This window comes from Barbus barbus (genome assembly GCF_936440315.1).
Source record: "Barbus barbus genome assembly, chromosome: 18".
NCBI lineage: Eukaryota > Metazoa > Chordata > Actinopteri > Cypriniformes > Cyprinidae > Barbus > Barbus barbus.
The window spans coordinates 16,824,225-16,842,522 of NC_136746.1; the positions used below are offsets into that span (position 1 = coordinate 16,824,225).

At 35.8% G+C, this 18,298-nt stretch overlaps 1 protein-coding gene across 7 annotated transcripts; it reads right to left on the reverse strand.

Moving 5' to 3' along the window:
• Positions 1-8: 8 nt before the first annotated feature.
• Positions 9-13,582, reverse strand: LOC306884412 (poly(A) polymerase gamma-like; the record flags this gene model as incomplete). Of its 7 annotated transcripts, none has more annotated exons than XM_079440239.1 (23): positions 13,238-13,379; positions 12,280-12,450; positions 11,561-11,625; positions 8,445-8,511; positions 8,280-8,361; positions 8,027-8,136; positions 7,513-7,566; positions 7,319-7,430; positions 6,899-6,988; positions 6,606-6,744; positions 6,382-6,454; positions 6,176-6,296; positions 6,017-6,101; positions 5,881-5,934; positions 3,917-4,036; positions 3,208-3,317; positions 2,983-3,104; positions 2,733-2,896; positions 2,173-2,285; positions 1,832-2,034; positions 1,617-1,697; positions 1,388-1,447; positions 9-1,305 (listed from the first exon to the last, which is right to left on the reverse strand). In XM_079440239.1, exons 10-23 carry the CDS (start codon positions 6,722-6,724, stop codon positions 1,207-1,209), a joined length of 1,524 nt encoding a protein of 507 aa, XP_079296365.1. In that variant the 5' UTR covers positions 6,725-6,744; positions 6,899-6,988; positions 7,319-7,430; positions 7,513-7,566; positions 8,027-8,136; positions 8,280-8,361; positions 8,445-8,511; positions 11,561-11,625; positions 12,280-12,450; positions 13,238-13,379. The 7 variants fall into 7 exon arrangements, with proteins under 7 accessions (XP_079296365.1, XP_079296362.1, XP_079296364.1 ...); XM_079440236.1 differs by lacking the exon at positions 11,561-11,625 and having other exon boundaries at positions 10-1,102; positions 1,190-1,305; positions 13,238-13,388; XM_079440238.1 differs by lacking the exon at positions 11,561-11,625 and having other exon boundaries at positions 10-1,102; positions 1,190-1,305; positions 2,173-2,282.
• Positions 13,583-18,298: the final 4,716 nt, after the last annotated feature.

The window sequence follows — 18,298 nt, forward strand, 5'->3', positions numbered from 1 at the left end:
AGCCACTTTGGGGTTTTGTGAATTTTATGTTCTTAATGTAAAGAAGGCAGTTTACATTACATACAAAAATACCCTTTCAAATACAACTTTTTGCCCTACAAAAAGAATGATAAGTACATTTTTTTTTAAAAATTGTCCTAAAGGTAAGGAAGATTCAAACTGAGTGACAAAATTAATGTCTAGAAGAATAAGTTGTTCAACTGCAATACTTGTGATATAAAAAATTATAACGGTACAAATAAATAAAACGTTAAGAAACCCCAAAATGAATAGTAAGTTTATGTTCTCTGTACATCCCAACAGGGTAGGACAGTAGCTTGTGGAAAGATGGAGAAAGAGAGAAAGAAAGGAAAAACAAAAAACAAAACAGAAAATCATGGAAAGAGGGCAGAAATCTCATTTAGTCTGTTCTTTAAGTTCTGGAGACACTGCCATCCAGACCTCCATGGGAGGCGCAGGGGTGATGCCCTAGACGCAGGGAAATACAATCATGCACATGCACACGCAAAAACCAACACGGACTCAAATAAATCACAAACTCTTTGTAAAACCAAACCTGCCTTTAAATGTTGGCCCAACAGACCCAAACCTCAGATCTAATACGGTTGTTTTATTCTGAGCTGTTAACAAACTATGGAGCGGCAGCAGTGTTTACTGTGATAGGTAATGGAGTCCTGGTATTTAGTAACTAAAGCTGGTCCATCTACACACACAAAAGGTCCTCACAGAAACTGACCCAGAACCGATACAGCGAATACAAAAAGCCTGCAAGGAAAACCTTCGGACAAACAATGAAGAATCTTACAGTGACAAACAGGACAATTTTTTTTTCACATTTTTTTGTTAATAAAAACTACATTAAGGTGGCATAGAAAGACTAACAATGATTTTTAAAGTTATATACAAACTACATCTACTGTACAATTTGTTTCAAAAGCTCAAATAGATGTTTAAGCAAGCATTCTGACACAGTAAGGCATGAAAAAAACATCAATACTTTACACTAACTCTGTAACAAGCAGGAAGACCAGCCAAATATCAGTAGCAGTTTAAAAGCAGCACTGCTGTTACACAAGTGTAGTTCCACTCTTTAAGGGACAACCTGTGCAGAAAGATATTCAAGACTAGGGGAAAAACAGATTAAAAGGGCAAATCAAAGAGTGGCAGCAACAGTAACAATTCATGTTACCTGTAGATAACTCATTGTTATCGGTTAAGAGTGAGCCTGATTGAATTTTTAATCACACGGAGGTTGCTTGTGGGAACTGGGGAAGATGCATCCGGAAGCTCTTTACTGGGTAGTCTCTGAAAATACAAAAAGACAGTAAAAAATAATTTCAATTTCAATATGGACTTCAAATTATGACGATTACTACATGTCAATTACCTGCGATCTTGATGCATCAATTGTTGGTATTGGCATAGGTTTGGTTGCTGAAAGACCCTCCTGTGTCAAAAAAAAAAAAAGAAAGTTTTTGCGAAAACATTGCATGAGGTCTTGTGTTGATACAAGAAAACAGTTTCAGTTTTAGTGAAACGAGCCAGTTGTGGTCAACACCTGAGAGTAACGCAATAAATATGAGAAAAACAACAACAACAAAAAAAAAAACCCTCACCACTGTGGGCCCCTCTTCACCGTCCAAGCCATTACTATTTGGAGGGTACGGCTCTTTAAACGCAGAGTCATCAGAAAACACCTGAAGCAAAAGCGGTTCATTCACATATTAAGGCATGCTTGACGTTTTTAGACTAGATTATATTAGTGATCTACAGAAAGGTTGATCAATTGGAATGAATTTCTTGGCCTGTGTATTTTACAAGAGCTTAGCACCTCTGTATCTTTGTGCCTCTTAGGTGGATCTTCCAGAGACGGAGAGTGAGGTCTCTTTGGTGCTCCATTGACACTGTTGGGCAGTTCAGTCAGACTAGGGGAGGAAGATGTAATGCGGGGTATCACACTGCGGCCCACCACTGTAGGAATGGTGTTGCCAGCGGGAGGTGCTGGGGGCTTAGCAACTGGAGTGGTGATGGGCTCTGAAAATACAAATTATTAGATGAGTGGAATCAGAATGAATGTAGCTTAATTCTGACCCCCCCCCCCAAAAAAAAAAAGTTTCCCCCCCAATAGAAAAACAGGAACAAGTCCATAACAGCAGATATGATAGCACTTACTGGATCCGATGACTGGAATGGACATTCCCTGTTCTGGTTTTGGAGGAGAAACTTCTGATGCTGGTGGGCTGTCCGTGAATACAAGGACTGGATGCTTGGGTGGGCTGATACTACTGGGAAAAAAAATAAAATAAAAATAAATAAATAAAAAGATAAGTTATTACAGAAACAAATTAAGACAAGTAACTAAGTAATTTTATGTAACAGCATTTTGACATTACAGCTAACTCATATTTAAACATTTCTTGAGAATGAGGCCATAAAATTAGCTTAACCATAAAAAAAAATGACACTCTACATGCAGTTTGTGACATTTATAATTTCCACACTGAAGCAAATTTAGAGTAATATACAAGTCTTGTTTTCGGTTCCAACCGCTATACCTTCTAAAAACTTTCTGGCAGTCAACAGTTATACCATAAACTGAAAATGGGATTTCAGTATCTTGGAGAGGTATGAGTCAGTTAGCTTAAAATCTTGTGATCTTTCAGAAATCCCTTAGAATCATTTGGTCTGAACTAGCCAAATCACAAATATTTTATTCTGATCAGTGACACTACCTATCTTCAGGTGTGGAGGCTGGCAGGCATGGTTTGCTGACTGGTGTAGGAGAGCTGAATGGAGTGCCGATGTCTGTGTCCCTGGAGCTGTCCAGCTGACTGCCATCCAGAGAGCAGCGCTTTGACCCACCACCATTTGAGCTCCGATTTATATCTCCCAAACTCTGCCCAAAAGAGAGATAGGATACGGTTACGATATAGTTTAGCTTCTTTACAGACTAAGATTATTGATTATTACTTTTTTCTTTACCTTCTTCTTCTTCTGCACAAGTTCAGGAGGCAGATACTGATGCAACTGTTTTTTCTTCACATGTGTGGCCTCAATAGTCATGCCATCCTTTAGCATGTTGATATTGCTGGCCTGCCTATAAACTACAATGAGACACAGCTTTAGACATTAAAAGACCCCAAGTTCAGACATCTACATCAACAAGACATGAGCATGGAGGAAAACAACAGAGGCTGAGAAGGTTACCAGTATCTGTGAAGGACTGGATGTCGTAGGTCAAGTCAATATTCACACAGTCAGAGTTGTCCAGTTTTTTGAAGCCGATTCCAATGAACCACATGGAAACAAATTCATTTCTGTGAAAAAAAAGCATAAAAATCTGTTATAAATTTGCAAGTTCTAAAGGTCAGTTGCGCAGTCTGTATATACTGGCCATTTGATATCAGCGCCTGCTGTTGGAAAACTCACACTGGCTGAGCACTTGTTCACTGTTGTGCTGTTCCACGGCCCCAAAATAAACATGGGTATTATAAAATGTTGATTAAAAGGGTAATTTAAAGAAGCAGAAGCTGAAACCCTGAGCATACTTATAAAACCAAAATTTTAGACAAAACAAAACATTAGCTTTGTTAATGGCTAACAAAGCTAATGTTTTAGCTTGTTTGTTATAGCAGAAATCCAGTACAACGGTAGAAATGTGTCAGCTGGTAGAGAATTCGCAATACTGTGCATGACTGCTTTGCATTATTTACAGAATTTCCTTAACGTTCAAAAAGATTTGGCATTGTACCAGAGGCACGCCATATGATAAAATAGTGTAAATCTTATCCATTTCTTTTGCTATTAATAAATGAAACGAACAAACACTATATCACGACAAACCATTACGGTCATATAAACTTACTCATAGCTAGATAAAACATTTGGTCTTACCCCCAACCCATCTGTTACTTACTCATTGTGATTCTCTTTTGACCCGGGAAACGACTGTGGGTTGACATGGGCAAGGGTGATGTACTCATTGCGCTCCAAATTTCCAACCAGCACTCTTATCTTTGATTCTACCAGTCCAATCCTGTTGAGGCCAGAACGTCATTATATGAAGATTCTGTGATTCAATTCCCAGAACCCAAATTACTCAAATCAGCTCAATCAACCACAGAAAGACGTCAATTCAATAGCTTGTAAGAAAAAAAGGTCACACTACAGGCACTACAATTAATTTAAATTTAATTTAAAGACAGAGCAACAATTTGCTCGGTAAACCCATATTGATAATTTGGGAGTAGACTTTTCTATAATTATAACTGTCATTATGCTGTTTAAGTAGAAAAAAATAAATAATTTTAGTACAAACCCATTTAATTGTATGAGCAAGCCTAACTTTTTTTTTTTTTAAGTCTCTGACATAAATATCATTACTAGTAATACAGGGCACCAGACTAACTATTTTCCTAGGATCACTGTAGCCCCCCGAGTGAAAATATTTCGGAGCACAAGCTGAAAACTTAGGGGCACACCTTAAATCAGCCTGGAATGCAATCGTTCAAATATTTTCCCCATTTTAACTGCATTACTGACAGATGCTTTGAATTACAATTACTACTGTTTTGCATTAATAAGTGCAGTTACTAGTAATATTACATGTTTATTTCATGTTAAGATTTGACAGTAAAACACTAAGCTTGAGTTGGGAAGCTTACAAAATTTATTTTATTAACAAAAGTAATGTACAAAATCTAATTTTTATGTAGAAAAGAAACTGTACTCTTATTAAATGTACCATTATTCTTCTATAGTCTTATATGGAACTGACCAACAACTTCAGTGATTATGTTTGATTTAGTTGCAAATTGAACAAAAGTTTTTCAAAGCACTTTGACTTTTCTTACTTCATACACAAAAAAAGAGAGCAAAACTGACAAAATCGGATTTCTTGAAGATTTGACAATTTATAGTGATTTTATAATTTCAAAATATAAAAGGAAAAAGTATGAATGACTAATAAGCCATTATAACAGGGTTCCTACACATTATTAATTTCAAAATTCCATACTTTTCCCAGACTCAAATTTCCAAACGTCTCGGTAGATTTTCAGACCATAATTAACATAAATGGTTCATACATCATTATTTTCAGCTTTATATTTGGTATATAGTATAGTCATCTGTAAATATTTTAATTGATTTTCTTAAAATAACACAGTCCCTAAAATAAAACAAGTTATAAATAAATAATACAGACTTACATGCACACAAGAAACTTTTTTTGTGCCCTCAAGAAACTATTCACATGTGCATGGGAATGTTTTGCATGCTAACGCATTACAATTTCTAGTTTTATAATTTCCTTTGTGCATCACTGCCATCTTACTATGGATAAAACGATAGCATGGATGCACATGAATTAACCGAGATCTACCTGCTCGAAATTTTGCTTTTCTTTACGGTAGTAGCCCTAATATCAAGGCCTTATGTTCAATTTAACACATCCTCTGTGGCGATGGAAAAACTGACACGAAATGGGCTGATGGCATAAAATTTGCCAAGTTCTGGTACTGGTACTGTAAAAAAAAAAAAAAGTTTAAGATTTGGCTTTCATTGGGGGTAATAAGCCATATTTCAAGGCCTTAGGTCTCTTTAATGCATAGTCTGTGGCAGCCAAGAAACCACACCGCGAAATGGGCTAATGGCACAAGTGACTCTGTGTGCATTGACCTATATGCTACGTTTTTTTAAATGGAAACGCAAGTTGAACAAAGCGGTGGTTGCGCCAGTGCGACTGCTCACAAAATTTACTCGCACCAGCAGGAGACAAAAAAAAAAAAAAAAAAGGGTCGCAGTCTGGAGCCCTGTATTATTTCAAATTACAAAATTTTTGCACACACACACACGACATGTATTTTTTTAAGCTCTTACCACTCCAGGTGGTTTTCCTCAGTGGATGCACTGGCAGTGAGGACAATGTAATGCCTGCAACAAACCAAACCAAAACAAAAACATTAAGTCTTTACTGGAATTGATCTTTGATACGACACTATGGATATTCACTTACTTGTACTTCTGGAAAAAGTTAGGAGGTTCAAACAACTTGGACCAATCAGCTTTACCCTGAAGAATTTCATCTGTAACAGTGAGACCTTAAAACAGAAAATTTGGGAAAATTAGAAAATGGTCAAGAGAAATGGCCAATTAGAGACAATCTATTACACACCATTCTTGAACTCTTCACTCATGATGGTGCGTGTGGAAGTGGACACGTTGTAGGTAGAGTTCTGTTGTGGATATGCAGGAGTGATGATTGGCATCAGATGATACCTGTCTGATGGATTCACCTATAAATAAAATGACAAACTGTATAGCAAAAAGTCCAGAAAACCTAGAAAACTATTTCACTACAATGAGCTTAAGAATACCAACCCGTGGATCCCAGACTGGCAGATTTAAATTGCTGTCTTCGGGTTGTTTTAAAAGCACAGGGTTTGGCCATTCCCTGATCAAGTAAAATTAGACCAGAAATGCAGTTAAGAGGGGGAAACAGCAATGGACATTCCATGGCTGCAGGAAAGGGACTAGACATTATCAGCAAAACAATACATAAAGTTTCAGTTCCACCATATGTACAGAATGTGCTATGATCTCACCATTTAGAGAAGACCAGAAAGAACTTGTGCACAAGTGTGGCGGCAACAGCATTTGGATAGAGCTGACACGTTCTGGCCACGAGCATAGCCCAGGAAACTCCACCAAGAAATCCTAGCATGTTGGAATAGATTCCACGTCCTTAAAAAACAACAAAACAAAAAAAAACATCATCGAATTGCAGTATTAACTTGCTTTTAGCATGTCAAGCAAAGATTCAGAACAAAAGACATCAGAAGTCTTGATTTCAAACCAGACAAAAAGTGTCTGAAGGCAAGTTTTGAATCAGACTTACGTTTGGCCCACAGTTTAATCGCTCTCAATGTTAATCTGAAGTTCTCTTTATTAGGCACCAGATATAGGATCTCATCTGTAACACGGCAACCTGCAAAACAAAATAATAAGTACATTTATGGAGGAATCTACAAATTAGACTGTGTTATGTGACATTTAAAGGGGGCATAACACACAGTTTCACCCAATCCCATGTTAATCTTGAGTACCTATATAGTAGTACTGCATCCTTCATATCAGCAACAGCCATGATTGAAAAAAAACTTTCCGAAACTTGTATGTAATACTCTGTCATACTTCCAAATATTTTTTTTATTAAACTTTGGCCATGCTTAGCATGAGAATCCAACTTTTTAACAGTGTAAACAACTCTGAATGCATAAAACAGCATTGTACCCCCCTTTAAATAAGAGGATATTACCGTTTAGACTGCGAATGCATCTGATGTCCAAGTTTCTGAGGAGAGAGTCTCCTCTCAGGTCCAGGTTATCAGGAATTGACTGTAGAGCAAGCCTGGCAAAGAGCAGATCGATCTGGGTGGAGGAAAAAAATAAAAATAAAATTAAACCAAAATATCTACAAGGGTACATATCATAAACTATTCAAGTGTTTTACCTCAATTCCATCAAACTTGAATTTGATGACTGGTACAAATGCATCTTCCACTGCCTGAAAAGGAATTATACACAGGATAAGTCACTCTTTAAACAAAGCAGTGGTAAAAAGAATAGTGTTGTCAAAAGGACCGACTGTGATACCATTCGGTACTGAAATTTTAAAAACGTCCATCTCCCACTAACATTTTAGCCCTGTGGAGCAGATTCTTAAACAGCGTTGATTGGTCATAGTGTTCCACGCGCTCAACAGATATGGCTGTAATTGGCTACAATGATCATCACTCACACAGAAGCACATGGGAGCGTTTGAAAGCCATGTCTATCAGCGGATTGTAGCCAGTCATATCTGTTGAGCGCATAAACACAATGACCAATCAGCGCCATTTAGGAATCTACTCAACAGGGCTAAAATGTTAGCGGGAAATGGACGTTTTTAAAATTTCAGTACCGAATGATATCACGCTCGGTACTTTTGACAACACTAATAAATAAGGAACAGAAAAAGTACCCACTCGTAGATCCTTAATCTCATCATGCCGTTTTAGTTTTTCAAAGAAAGATGAAAAAAAGTCAGTTCTTTCGACGTGACGTGGGGCAACACACAAAGCATCTATATCAGCACCTAAAGAAAACAAAAACCAATTTGATATACACAATACAGTACATATAGCCCTTTATAACTGTAAAGCCTTTCTTAATTTATGATTGCAGATATTTAAAGGTCATTCTGCTGCTCTACAGTACAATCAAGCTCATTAAATGTACCTTTCGTGTGCACTCCCAACCTATATGACCCAAAAGTAAAGATTTTTCCACCAACATTCACTACTGCTGACGGTGGAAGATTCTGAGGGGGAAAAGGGACAATTCAGAAAAGCATATCATCATGTAAGTTGGTGATCAGGTCAAGAGACCTGTAGTGTTATTTACCTTTGAGTCACTGATTTCTGCAATCCACTCCTTCACAAATGAATTCAGTTTTCCAAGAACTGCAAGTCTATAAGACACAAACATCCCTTTTAGTGCCTACAAACACAAGACAAAAACTGGTGCAAAAAACTGGTTTGTAAGAGACAAATTATACACTCAATACTGTAGTAGAAGTCAAATCATATTTAGTTTAAACCAGCAACAAATGAAACTGTAAAAAAAAAAATCTGAATTTAATCTTTGTATTACAAAAATTTAGTGCTTTCAAAAAGCTGCAACTTGAATGTTTTACACAATTTCTTAATTGTCTCAGTGTTTTACTGCCTGCAAAACAAATGCACTTCAGACATATGCATTTCACATAGATCTGTACTTTTACGCAAGATAGAATGCCACTGCTGTGAGATATCAGGTCTTCCCTTCCATTGGAGCTAATAATTGTTGGGTTACTCACTTTAGCACCTAAACAAAATTCCTATTAAATCATGTTATGATGATCTGTTGTTTGAACTATGGCATAATGACTATTAATGTCTAACACCTTGCCAAATGCACGCTACAAGACTGAAGACTGCCATCTTGCGCACACTAGTGCATCAGTTCTACAACACTTGAAGACTTGTCAGCCAGACAGTCAAATAAATTTGTATTTAAAACTGTGGTAGCATGCCTCACAAGTTCACACACCAGAAGAGTGACTAAATGTTAGAGAGTAAAACATGAAAAATTGGCTAACTCACCACTGACAAGGAATTTTAATAAAAGGCTGTTTATGCAGTATATATATATATATATGTTTTTAAAACAGGTGCTACATGACTTGAGAAAACACAAAGAGTGCTGTGGTGTTCACTTTCCAGAAAAGGGTAGGGAAACTTCAACGCCCATAATGCATCAGGATCATTGCCATTCAAGGTCTTTCTGTCGATCTGACTGCCCATGGGCAGGGATACAAAAACATGGAAGTACAAGTACACATTTCATTTACACATACTACTGACATGTAGCAATACAAAGCTGGTGAAAATCTTTAAACTTGTCATTTGATCCTTGTAGTTGATTCTAAGTGTGCCACATACATTTAGAAGCTGTTGCTTTGAACCCACATCATGCGGTCATTGTTAGGCTTCAAAAACAAAACAAATCCATCAGAGAGATAGCAGGAACATTAGGAGTGGCCAAAACTCCCATATAATCGCAAAAAAGTTTTACGCTCACATCAGGTGGTTTTTCAGGCAATGCGAAAAAGGAATAATTCACAAAACTGCAATGGAAACTTTTTTTCCCGCATTTACAGGTCACATGGTGTATCTAAAATGTCATATGATCATTCTTCAATGTACTATAACCTCCAAGAAACACTTCATATCTGGTCGCTCTCGAATATAAGGGGTTTTCCCTGCCATTAATGCTTAGATAATTTACACTGCAAACGTACTGCGGCCAGTCTAGTCAATGCTTGTGTTTATTCCAGCCACACCGGCTCTCTGCGCTGCTTCTGTAAAGATACACGCTTATGCCTTCTTTAAATAAATATCCAAAATCTGTTGCCATGACTTATCGCGAGAGGCAAAAGGTTACGTTTTAGTCGCATAACATTGGTTAATGGAAACGCCGTCATTTCGAAATACTTTATCGACATTTATAAAATATTGCCAAAGTTTTACGCAAATCTGTAATGGAAACGCGCCTACTGTCAAAGTCTACTATCAAGAGAAGACTTCACAAGAACAAATACAGAGGGTTCACCACAAGATGCAAACGCCAGATTAGACTTTGCAAAAAACATCTAAAAATAAAAAGCCAGACCACCTCTGGAAAAGCATTCTTTGGACGGCTGAAATTAAGATCAACCAGAATGACAGGAAGATAAAAATATGGAGAAGGCTTGGAACAGCTCATGAACCAATGCATACAACATCATCTGTGAAACATGGTGGAGCAGTGTGATGGTATGAAGATGCATGGTTCCAGTGGCACTGGGTTACTGATGTTTAGTGATGACATGACAGAGGACAGAAGAAGCCGGAAGAATTCTGAAATGTATAGGGATATACTCTCTGCCCAGATTCAGTCAAATTTAGCAAAGTTGATTGGAGTGGAAGTGGAATATTCTGCAATGGCCAAGTCAATCTCCTGATTTCAACCTGACTGAGCATGCATTTCACTTGCTGAAGACAAAACTAAAAGGCAGAAAGACCCACAAACATACAATAACTGAAGTCAGCTGCAGTAAAGGCCTGACAAAGCATCACAAAGGAGGAAACCCAGTCTCTGGTGATGTCCACGAGTTCCAGACTTAAAGCAGTCATTGCCTGCAAAGGATTCTCAACAAAATTTTAAAAATGAACATAAAATAAACATTTTATTTATGATTATATTTATTTGTCCAATTACATTAGCACCCCTGAAAATGGGGGGGGGGGGGGGGGGGGGGGGGGGGGGGGTATAAACATGGTTGTAATTCCTAAGCCTTTTGTTATATTTTTGTTCAACGCCTTGAATTCAAGCTTAAAGTCTGCACTTCAATTTCATCTTGATTGTTTTCAACAGATTGGTTTCTACGGATATGAGCAAGTGAAATTTAAGACCTTTTTAATACCACCTTTTATGAAATTTAAGACCTAAACCTGTAATGGAAATACACATTATATTACATACATATGTAATATTTAATGTGTTTAAATGTAAAAAGAAAACTGAATTTCATTGCTGTCATAAATTATATTACTACGATATACAGTGAACTCTTCATATCAGCAGACAATATTCCACACAAAACATCCCCACAAAAGTACTGCATCACCGAGATTTTTGGTTGTGTTATTCTGAACCAATATTTTTATCAGTGTTCTATCAGCTTTTACATAGCCTATTTAAATCTGCATATTTTTAATTTACCTTTCTAAAGGCCCTTTAAAAAAAAAAAAAAAAGAATTTAAATGTATGCATCACCTTTCATGTCATATTACAATTTATCAATCAATTCTATAGGACTGTTACAATTCAGATTATATCATTTACGCTGCAAAATTATAACTGCAATAAATAAGGAGATTAATGTTTTATGCATTTAAGAATATACAAATAAGAAAGGATGGGGGGAAAATACATACTTTTATACAGGGCCTAGTGCTGCTTGGAGAATGTGCAATACTTCTGCTCTGATCCTTGTTTGGAACTATTTTCGTTGGCGGAACAGAATAAAACAGTAAATATTGTGTCTAAAATGTAAGTAACTTAACTACTTGTTTATTGAACTAAAATCAATGTAACATTTGCAATTGTGATATTCAGACACAATATTCAGCAAAAAAGCTCCCTTGGTATGTTACTTAAATATATCATGTAATAAATAATCTATAAATTATGGGATCTTAGGTCTGTCCAATGATTGTAAACAGTCATTAGGTCCATCAGACTGAAGATATTTAGTGGTAATGTGACCAAAAATACACAAGACCCATTGAATCTGAATTTAAGAAATTTTAAGACTTTTTAAGGCCTTTTATTAGGAAAACACTATTTAAGAATTTAAGGACCCGCGGACACCCTGGTTTTATTTTTAATTCTGTTCTGGTGGCATACAGAGCCGAAATTATGAAAATTGTGTCAGTGTCCATTCTGTCCAAATATATATGAGCCTAACTGTACAGATCACTCCATATATGTTGACTGTAAAGTTACTTCAAAGGTTCATGTTCATTACGGTTACATTAACCAAATATACTACACAGTTAGCAACAAACAGAAACAACTATCTGGCAGTCTGCACAAACCACCATCTCTAACCACTGGAAAGCAGCGACTAAATCACACAAATGAAAGTCCTCACCTGTGATTGAGTTCATCTTCACCCTCAAACACTCCAAATGGTTTCATAGCCTCCGTAAGCTTCTGAGTGTAGATATGGTCTATCTCTCTGGGAAAGGCCAGGCTGATTGAAGATGTGATGCCATAATGTTTCCGAGGCTGCTGCCCGCCAAGCGTACTGTTGTTACCAGTCCTACAAATGAAGACACGATTATGACAATAATAGCAATAATAATAGGCTAATGCTGCGCTGCAGACAAACTAAAGTTAATCTATTTTTTTCTTGAGTTCAAAACAACAAAAACATATGAACACTTTGCTTTCAAAACATTCTGTAATCGTAACTTATGATAGTATTAAATATATGCATGGCAAATGAGAAGTGTATGTATGATGGACACTCACACATATGCCTATTATTTTATATATATATATATATATATATATACACACACATATATATATATATATATATATATATATATATATATACATACATATATATATATACATACATATATATATATATATATATATATATATACATATATATATGCATGTATATATTTATTTCAGTTCACCTGATGACATATATATAACGTTACACACACTTAACTCAACATAAACAATGTCAGACACGTAGTACTCCTAAATTCAAATGCGGTTTGTCGCGTTTACATACACCAGCATTGCCCAGCTTTTATGTAAACAAAGACAATATTACATGGCCAACGCCATCAAAATAGTTGCGTTAAATGCAGTCGACTACAACACATATTTTACACATGTATTTAAATTACTTTAATGTACGGGAGTGTTTTTTTTAATAAAAAAACACATTGAGGCCGCTTATCCGCTGCAGCCTGCATTCCCTGACCGTTATCTCAACAAACTGGCTAAACTAGCCTAGCACTGCATTTTTTCCTCAACAACTAACTCATTTAACCTACTAATATCCTTGTGAAGCACGGAACACTTACGTTGACATCTCTTTCATGACCTTGCGTAGAAATATCCAAAAAATTTCAGAACAAACACGCAGAAAACATGTAAACTCAGCCAGCAGCAGCCCCGTCTCAATTTATAACAATAGTTGTTGCTCCAATATGGCGCCCACCGTACAGACATCTCCCGACATGCTCTGCGCCCTCATACCCTCTGACGAATGTTTTCAAATATCTATCTCGGTGTTTTTGGACTAGTGCGAGAAGTATCAGACGCGGTCATTTTCTAAATATTACTCAGGAACATCTGCACGCCCTGGTAAAAAGTAAGAAGTCGGAGGAGATAAGGACTTGTTTATTCGTGTGGATGTTTCTCGGAGTGGGGTTATATTTGGAAGTCTTGTATGGGCACGTAAGTTTTTGTTTTGTTTTGTAAAAACAAAAAACAAAAACAAAACTATTACTGGCCTGGGCAAAATATTTATCTATCACAAAGATAATTTGTGACAACACCCCCCCCCCCCCCCCCAACTAGATGTCAGAAGCGGTCACTAGCGGATCACGTGACCAGTGCCGTGTAAGTACAAGTACATCCCCAGTTTTGTCCCTTTTCAAATTTGTGGGAATATCAATGCTGAAACTTTATTCGGAACACTATTGATGGGTGGAAGGAGTGGTGTAATTAATCAAATAAGAATGGACATTTGTTTTTGAAATATTTTATTCAACAAACATAACAGAAATTGTATTCTGTTCGGGCAAAAGGGCATATAAATAAGCATTTAGTAGCTGGTATTGCTCCCTTTAGCAGAAATGCTTCTATTTTTTTTCTTATACTCCTGTCTTACACTGAACAGGATACTTGTCTGTGTCACACTTGTGGAGTTTCTTGTATGTATGGCTACTCCATTTGTTGCTGACAGTGGAGTGATAGATTTTAAGTATTTTGGAAATGGCTTTAAATCCTCCTTCAGACTCATAAGCCTCAACCATCTTCCTTCTGTGGGGCTCAGGCATCAGTTTTAGTCTTGATATCACACATTTGTGTAATTGGATATTTGACTTAAAGATATAGTGGCTATTGTACAGAATGACAACTAGCTCTATTATATGCTATATAAATGGTATTGGGCAGGGCTTTTCAATCTTGCCACAGACCCCAAATAGAATCATGCTTGTGTGAGGGACCCCTCATTTTTTCCTAACTCTTAAAAGACAGCTTAATATTGTAAATATGTGGAAAATATTTTGTTTTTATGTTTTTTACATTAATTACACATTTTTTCTACTCATTACAGCACTGTACTGTTATATGCATTATTTATTCATTTGTTTGTTTTTATTTAATTTACTTATTTTAATTTTAATTATTTTATATGTATACTATATTATATAATGTTATCGTTTATTTCTATTAATACTATTTATTTATTTATTTTGTAACCTTATTTATACTGTGTATTTATTACATTTACATTAAGTTATTTAGTAGACACTTTTATCCAAGCGACTTTATCTATCTATCTATCTATCTATCTATCTATCTATCTATCTATCTATCTATCTATCTATCTATCTATCTATCTATCTATCTATCTATCTATCTATCTATCTATCTATCTATCTATCTATCATTTTATTTTATTTTTACTTTTACACTGGCCACCTGGACCCCCAGTTTGAAACCTCTGGTATGGGGAATACATTTACTTATTAACAATTTGGCTATTCATTAAGGGTTTTATGCTGTAGCTGCTCTATTTGATGAAGCGTAATAGTTCTAGTTAGATAAGAGCTTTGGCATATGTTGTGATTGAATCGATTAGACACAAGACAGGCTTTGGCAAGATCGTTCCAAAGAATCTGTGTGCCGCGCGTAATCGCTTATCCACAGCACCATCTAGTGGCTCCATGCCAGTGGTGTGGCGTGATGACACCCAGCAGCTCGCCAATGAATAGCGCATGCAACAGTACAGGAAATGTTGCGTAAGAGTTCTTTTAGTATGCCCAATTATGTTTTGTTGACATTACTGTTATAATTATTATGATTTGCAGCGTTGGCACTGTAATATATCGGTCTACGACGTTATTATTCTATGTATTCGTAGGCCTATAATAACCCATTTTTGAACAAAACTATATATATAATATATATATATATTGTAAATATTACAAAGTTTTATACAGGATGATATCACAAGTTCACAATTGTTGTGTTCCAATAACTTGGAAAGAATCTACACTGAATCTTCAAGGCGACTTGTGAAATGTTGCGTTAAAAATTGCTTGTGGATTCAGTGACCGCGCTTATGGATCTTGTATTAGCTTATACGTGTGGAAAAGCCGCACAGCTTCACATCGTTAATCAAGATTTCTCTTGCATGTGCTCACATTTACATTCTCAAATGTCGTGGTGCTATTTCGACACACTTTTCTCTCCAAAAGACTTTGGACAACTTTTTTTAACATTCTTATAATTTTCTCATCCAATGCTGCCGGTGAGTGCAGTTGATTGTGTAGATTCTTACTTTAAGGCGTTTTTTTTTTTTTTTTAATATGTATTTTATTGGATACCTTCACCAATTTAAGACCAAGAAACGACCCGGACAACGACATTTTATTTATTTATGTCTTTTAATATTTTTTTTTTAACACCATTTTCAAATTTCACATATCATCTTTATTTTCAAGAACATTTCAGTAAAACATGTCCACTTTATTTTATATTGGCGGAACAGCATTTACAAAGGAAATGTTCGAAGCAGAAAGTGAAAGGTCCGTATGAACAATGACACTAAATAAATTACACATTAACAAAAAGTACTTTGTAAAGTATGGCAATGAATATAATTAAGACAGAGATAAACACAATAGAATACAATATGATATGGAATAATCGTCTTTAATGCTGCATTTCACTAAGAAAACAGCACTTCTACATATAGTAGAACCTTTTCTTTTCTTTTCTTTTCTTTTCTTTTCTTTTCTTTTCTTTTGTGTTATTTATTTGCAACAGGTAAGCAACTGCAATTGTTCTGCATACTCTTAAAGGTATAGTTAACCCCAAAATGAAAATTCAGTCATATTTACTCACTCTAATGCCACTCTAAATCCGTATGAATTTCTCTCTTCCGTAGAACACAAAATAATATATTTTGAATAATGTTGGTAACCAAACCATCTCGGTACCCATTGACTTGCACTGTATGAACAAAAACCAACACAGAAAATGTCTTGTATTATGTTTCACAGAAAAAACAAGAGGTTTGGAAAGACACGAGGGTTGAATGTTTATTTTTAGGTGAATTATCCCTTTATGTAGCCTACTGGTGTAACAGAGTCTGCAGGAAAGCATTTAGTAATCAGAATCAGTGCGTTGTCAGATTGAAGGATATTGTTATTGTTGTTCATCACGCTATGGAATAAAAGGCAATTAAGTGCATTTTTTCCTGCAGTTTCGTGAGCATGTCTCCCGTGTTCACAGACAAGCTTATACAATGTCAGAGTTTGTGTGGCTGTGGGAACCATTTCCAAGAGTCGCTGTCCATGGTTCTGAAGCAATTATAACCAACAGAATTCCTCAGTCGGATTGAAATATTTCAGTTCAGTCAATTTACCGAATTATTGCTGGATAATAAGGAGTATGCCAAGATATTCAGACCAAATTCTATATCCTGACCGACTAAGAGATTACATATAGTTTATCTCTGATTTGTGATATTTGAAATTTCGTTCTTTGTTTATCAAAGCACTAGTGACTGCCATATTGATGTTCAGTAGCTCAAGTAGGAGTTGGTCGAGATTATTCATTTTAAGGCTGAGGAAGAGGCATAAAAATAACAATTTAAACGGCCATAGATCTAACATTTTCGTAAGAATGATGCATACTACAAATGTGTAAAAGATTTCTTTAAACTTTTACCCTTTTTATAATTGTATTACACATCAATTCGTGCAAATCGTCCAAAACAAGGGAAACATTAAAGCATGATAATAATTTTGTCATTTAAAGGTCTTTGGTCTGAAGTAGGCTATTCATTGCACTGCAATCATTTTCATGTTGTCTTAGAACTGATGATTATCCTCGTCCTCCTCATTATTAAGAACAAATAAATAAATCAAATAAAAATAATTGTTTAAACGTATAAATTGTATAAAGTCTTAAAGTCCTCTTCTCCGCAGTACATCGTCACATTGAATTGCCTTTTGTATAGTCTTTTTTATTTAAATTGTGAAATAAAAATAGAATTAATCGCGTTTTTACACGTAACTCTGCTCTAAAAAAAAGTACGCTAAAGAAAAACGTGAGGAATGGATCCTTGAGAGTTTAATAAAGAACTAGATTTCAGTTTTAGATCCCAAACTTATATCGCTGTAAAAAGTCGTGTTTTTATTTATTTTTTTACTCAGTTGTTTAATCTAACGGTCTATAATGTCGTAAAATCAAGTCGGTTAATTCACTTCTCTTCTTGTGAAGACTAGCGGAATTCCTTGTCATCCTAATTCTGAACACTAGAGGGAGCCTGGAGCACGGCACATTGCTGTTTGCTCCCTGAATCTCTTAAACTCCGCGATTCTGTCCATCATCAGAAACCTTTTTCATGACTCCAGCGTTTATCCTTTTATCCCGCTTATATAATTAACATTTATTATTAATTGTAGCATGTTTATCCCGTTTATTTTATGTAAATATTTTGCATATTTTATTTTGTATCTTGTTTAAAACGTGCTAGACTTTTTATGTCACAGGTTATTGTAAATAAACTACTTTGAGTTCTTATCATAACTAATTGCGCTTAATCTAAGTTTAGCATGAAAGGCAATATGGCAGCAGATTATCCTTGGATTGAATACTCGGTTCTTGATACAGAACGGGGATGTCAATTGTGTTGTGCATTAGTTTGTAGCATAGGCCTGTGTAAAGATGTTTATATGCTTTACGGAAGTATCTGTTTTTACATTAGCCTAGGCTATTATAGTTTAAGCAACCTCTTTTCAGTGATAATTTATACAGCTTCTATGCGCAATGAACATGAAAATAAACGTCTTAACTCTACAGATAAACGGCTGTCTTAATGTAAAATGAATAACTACAGT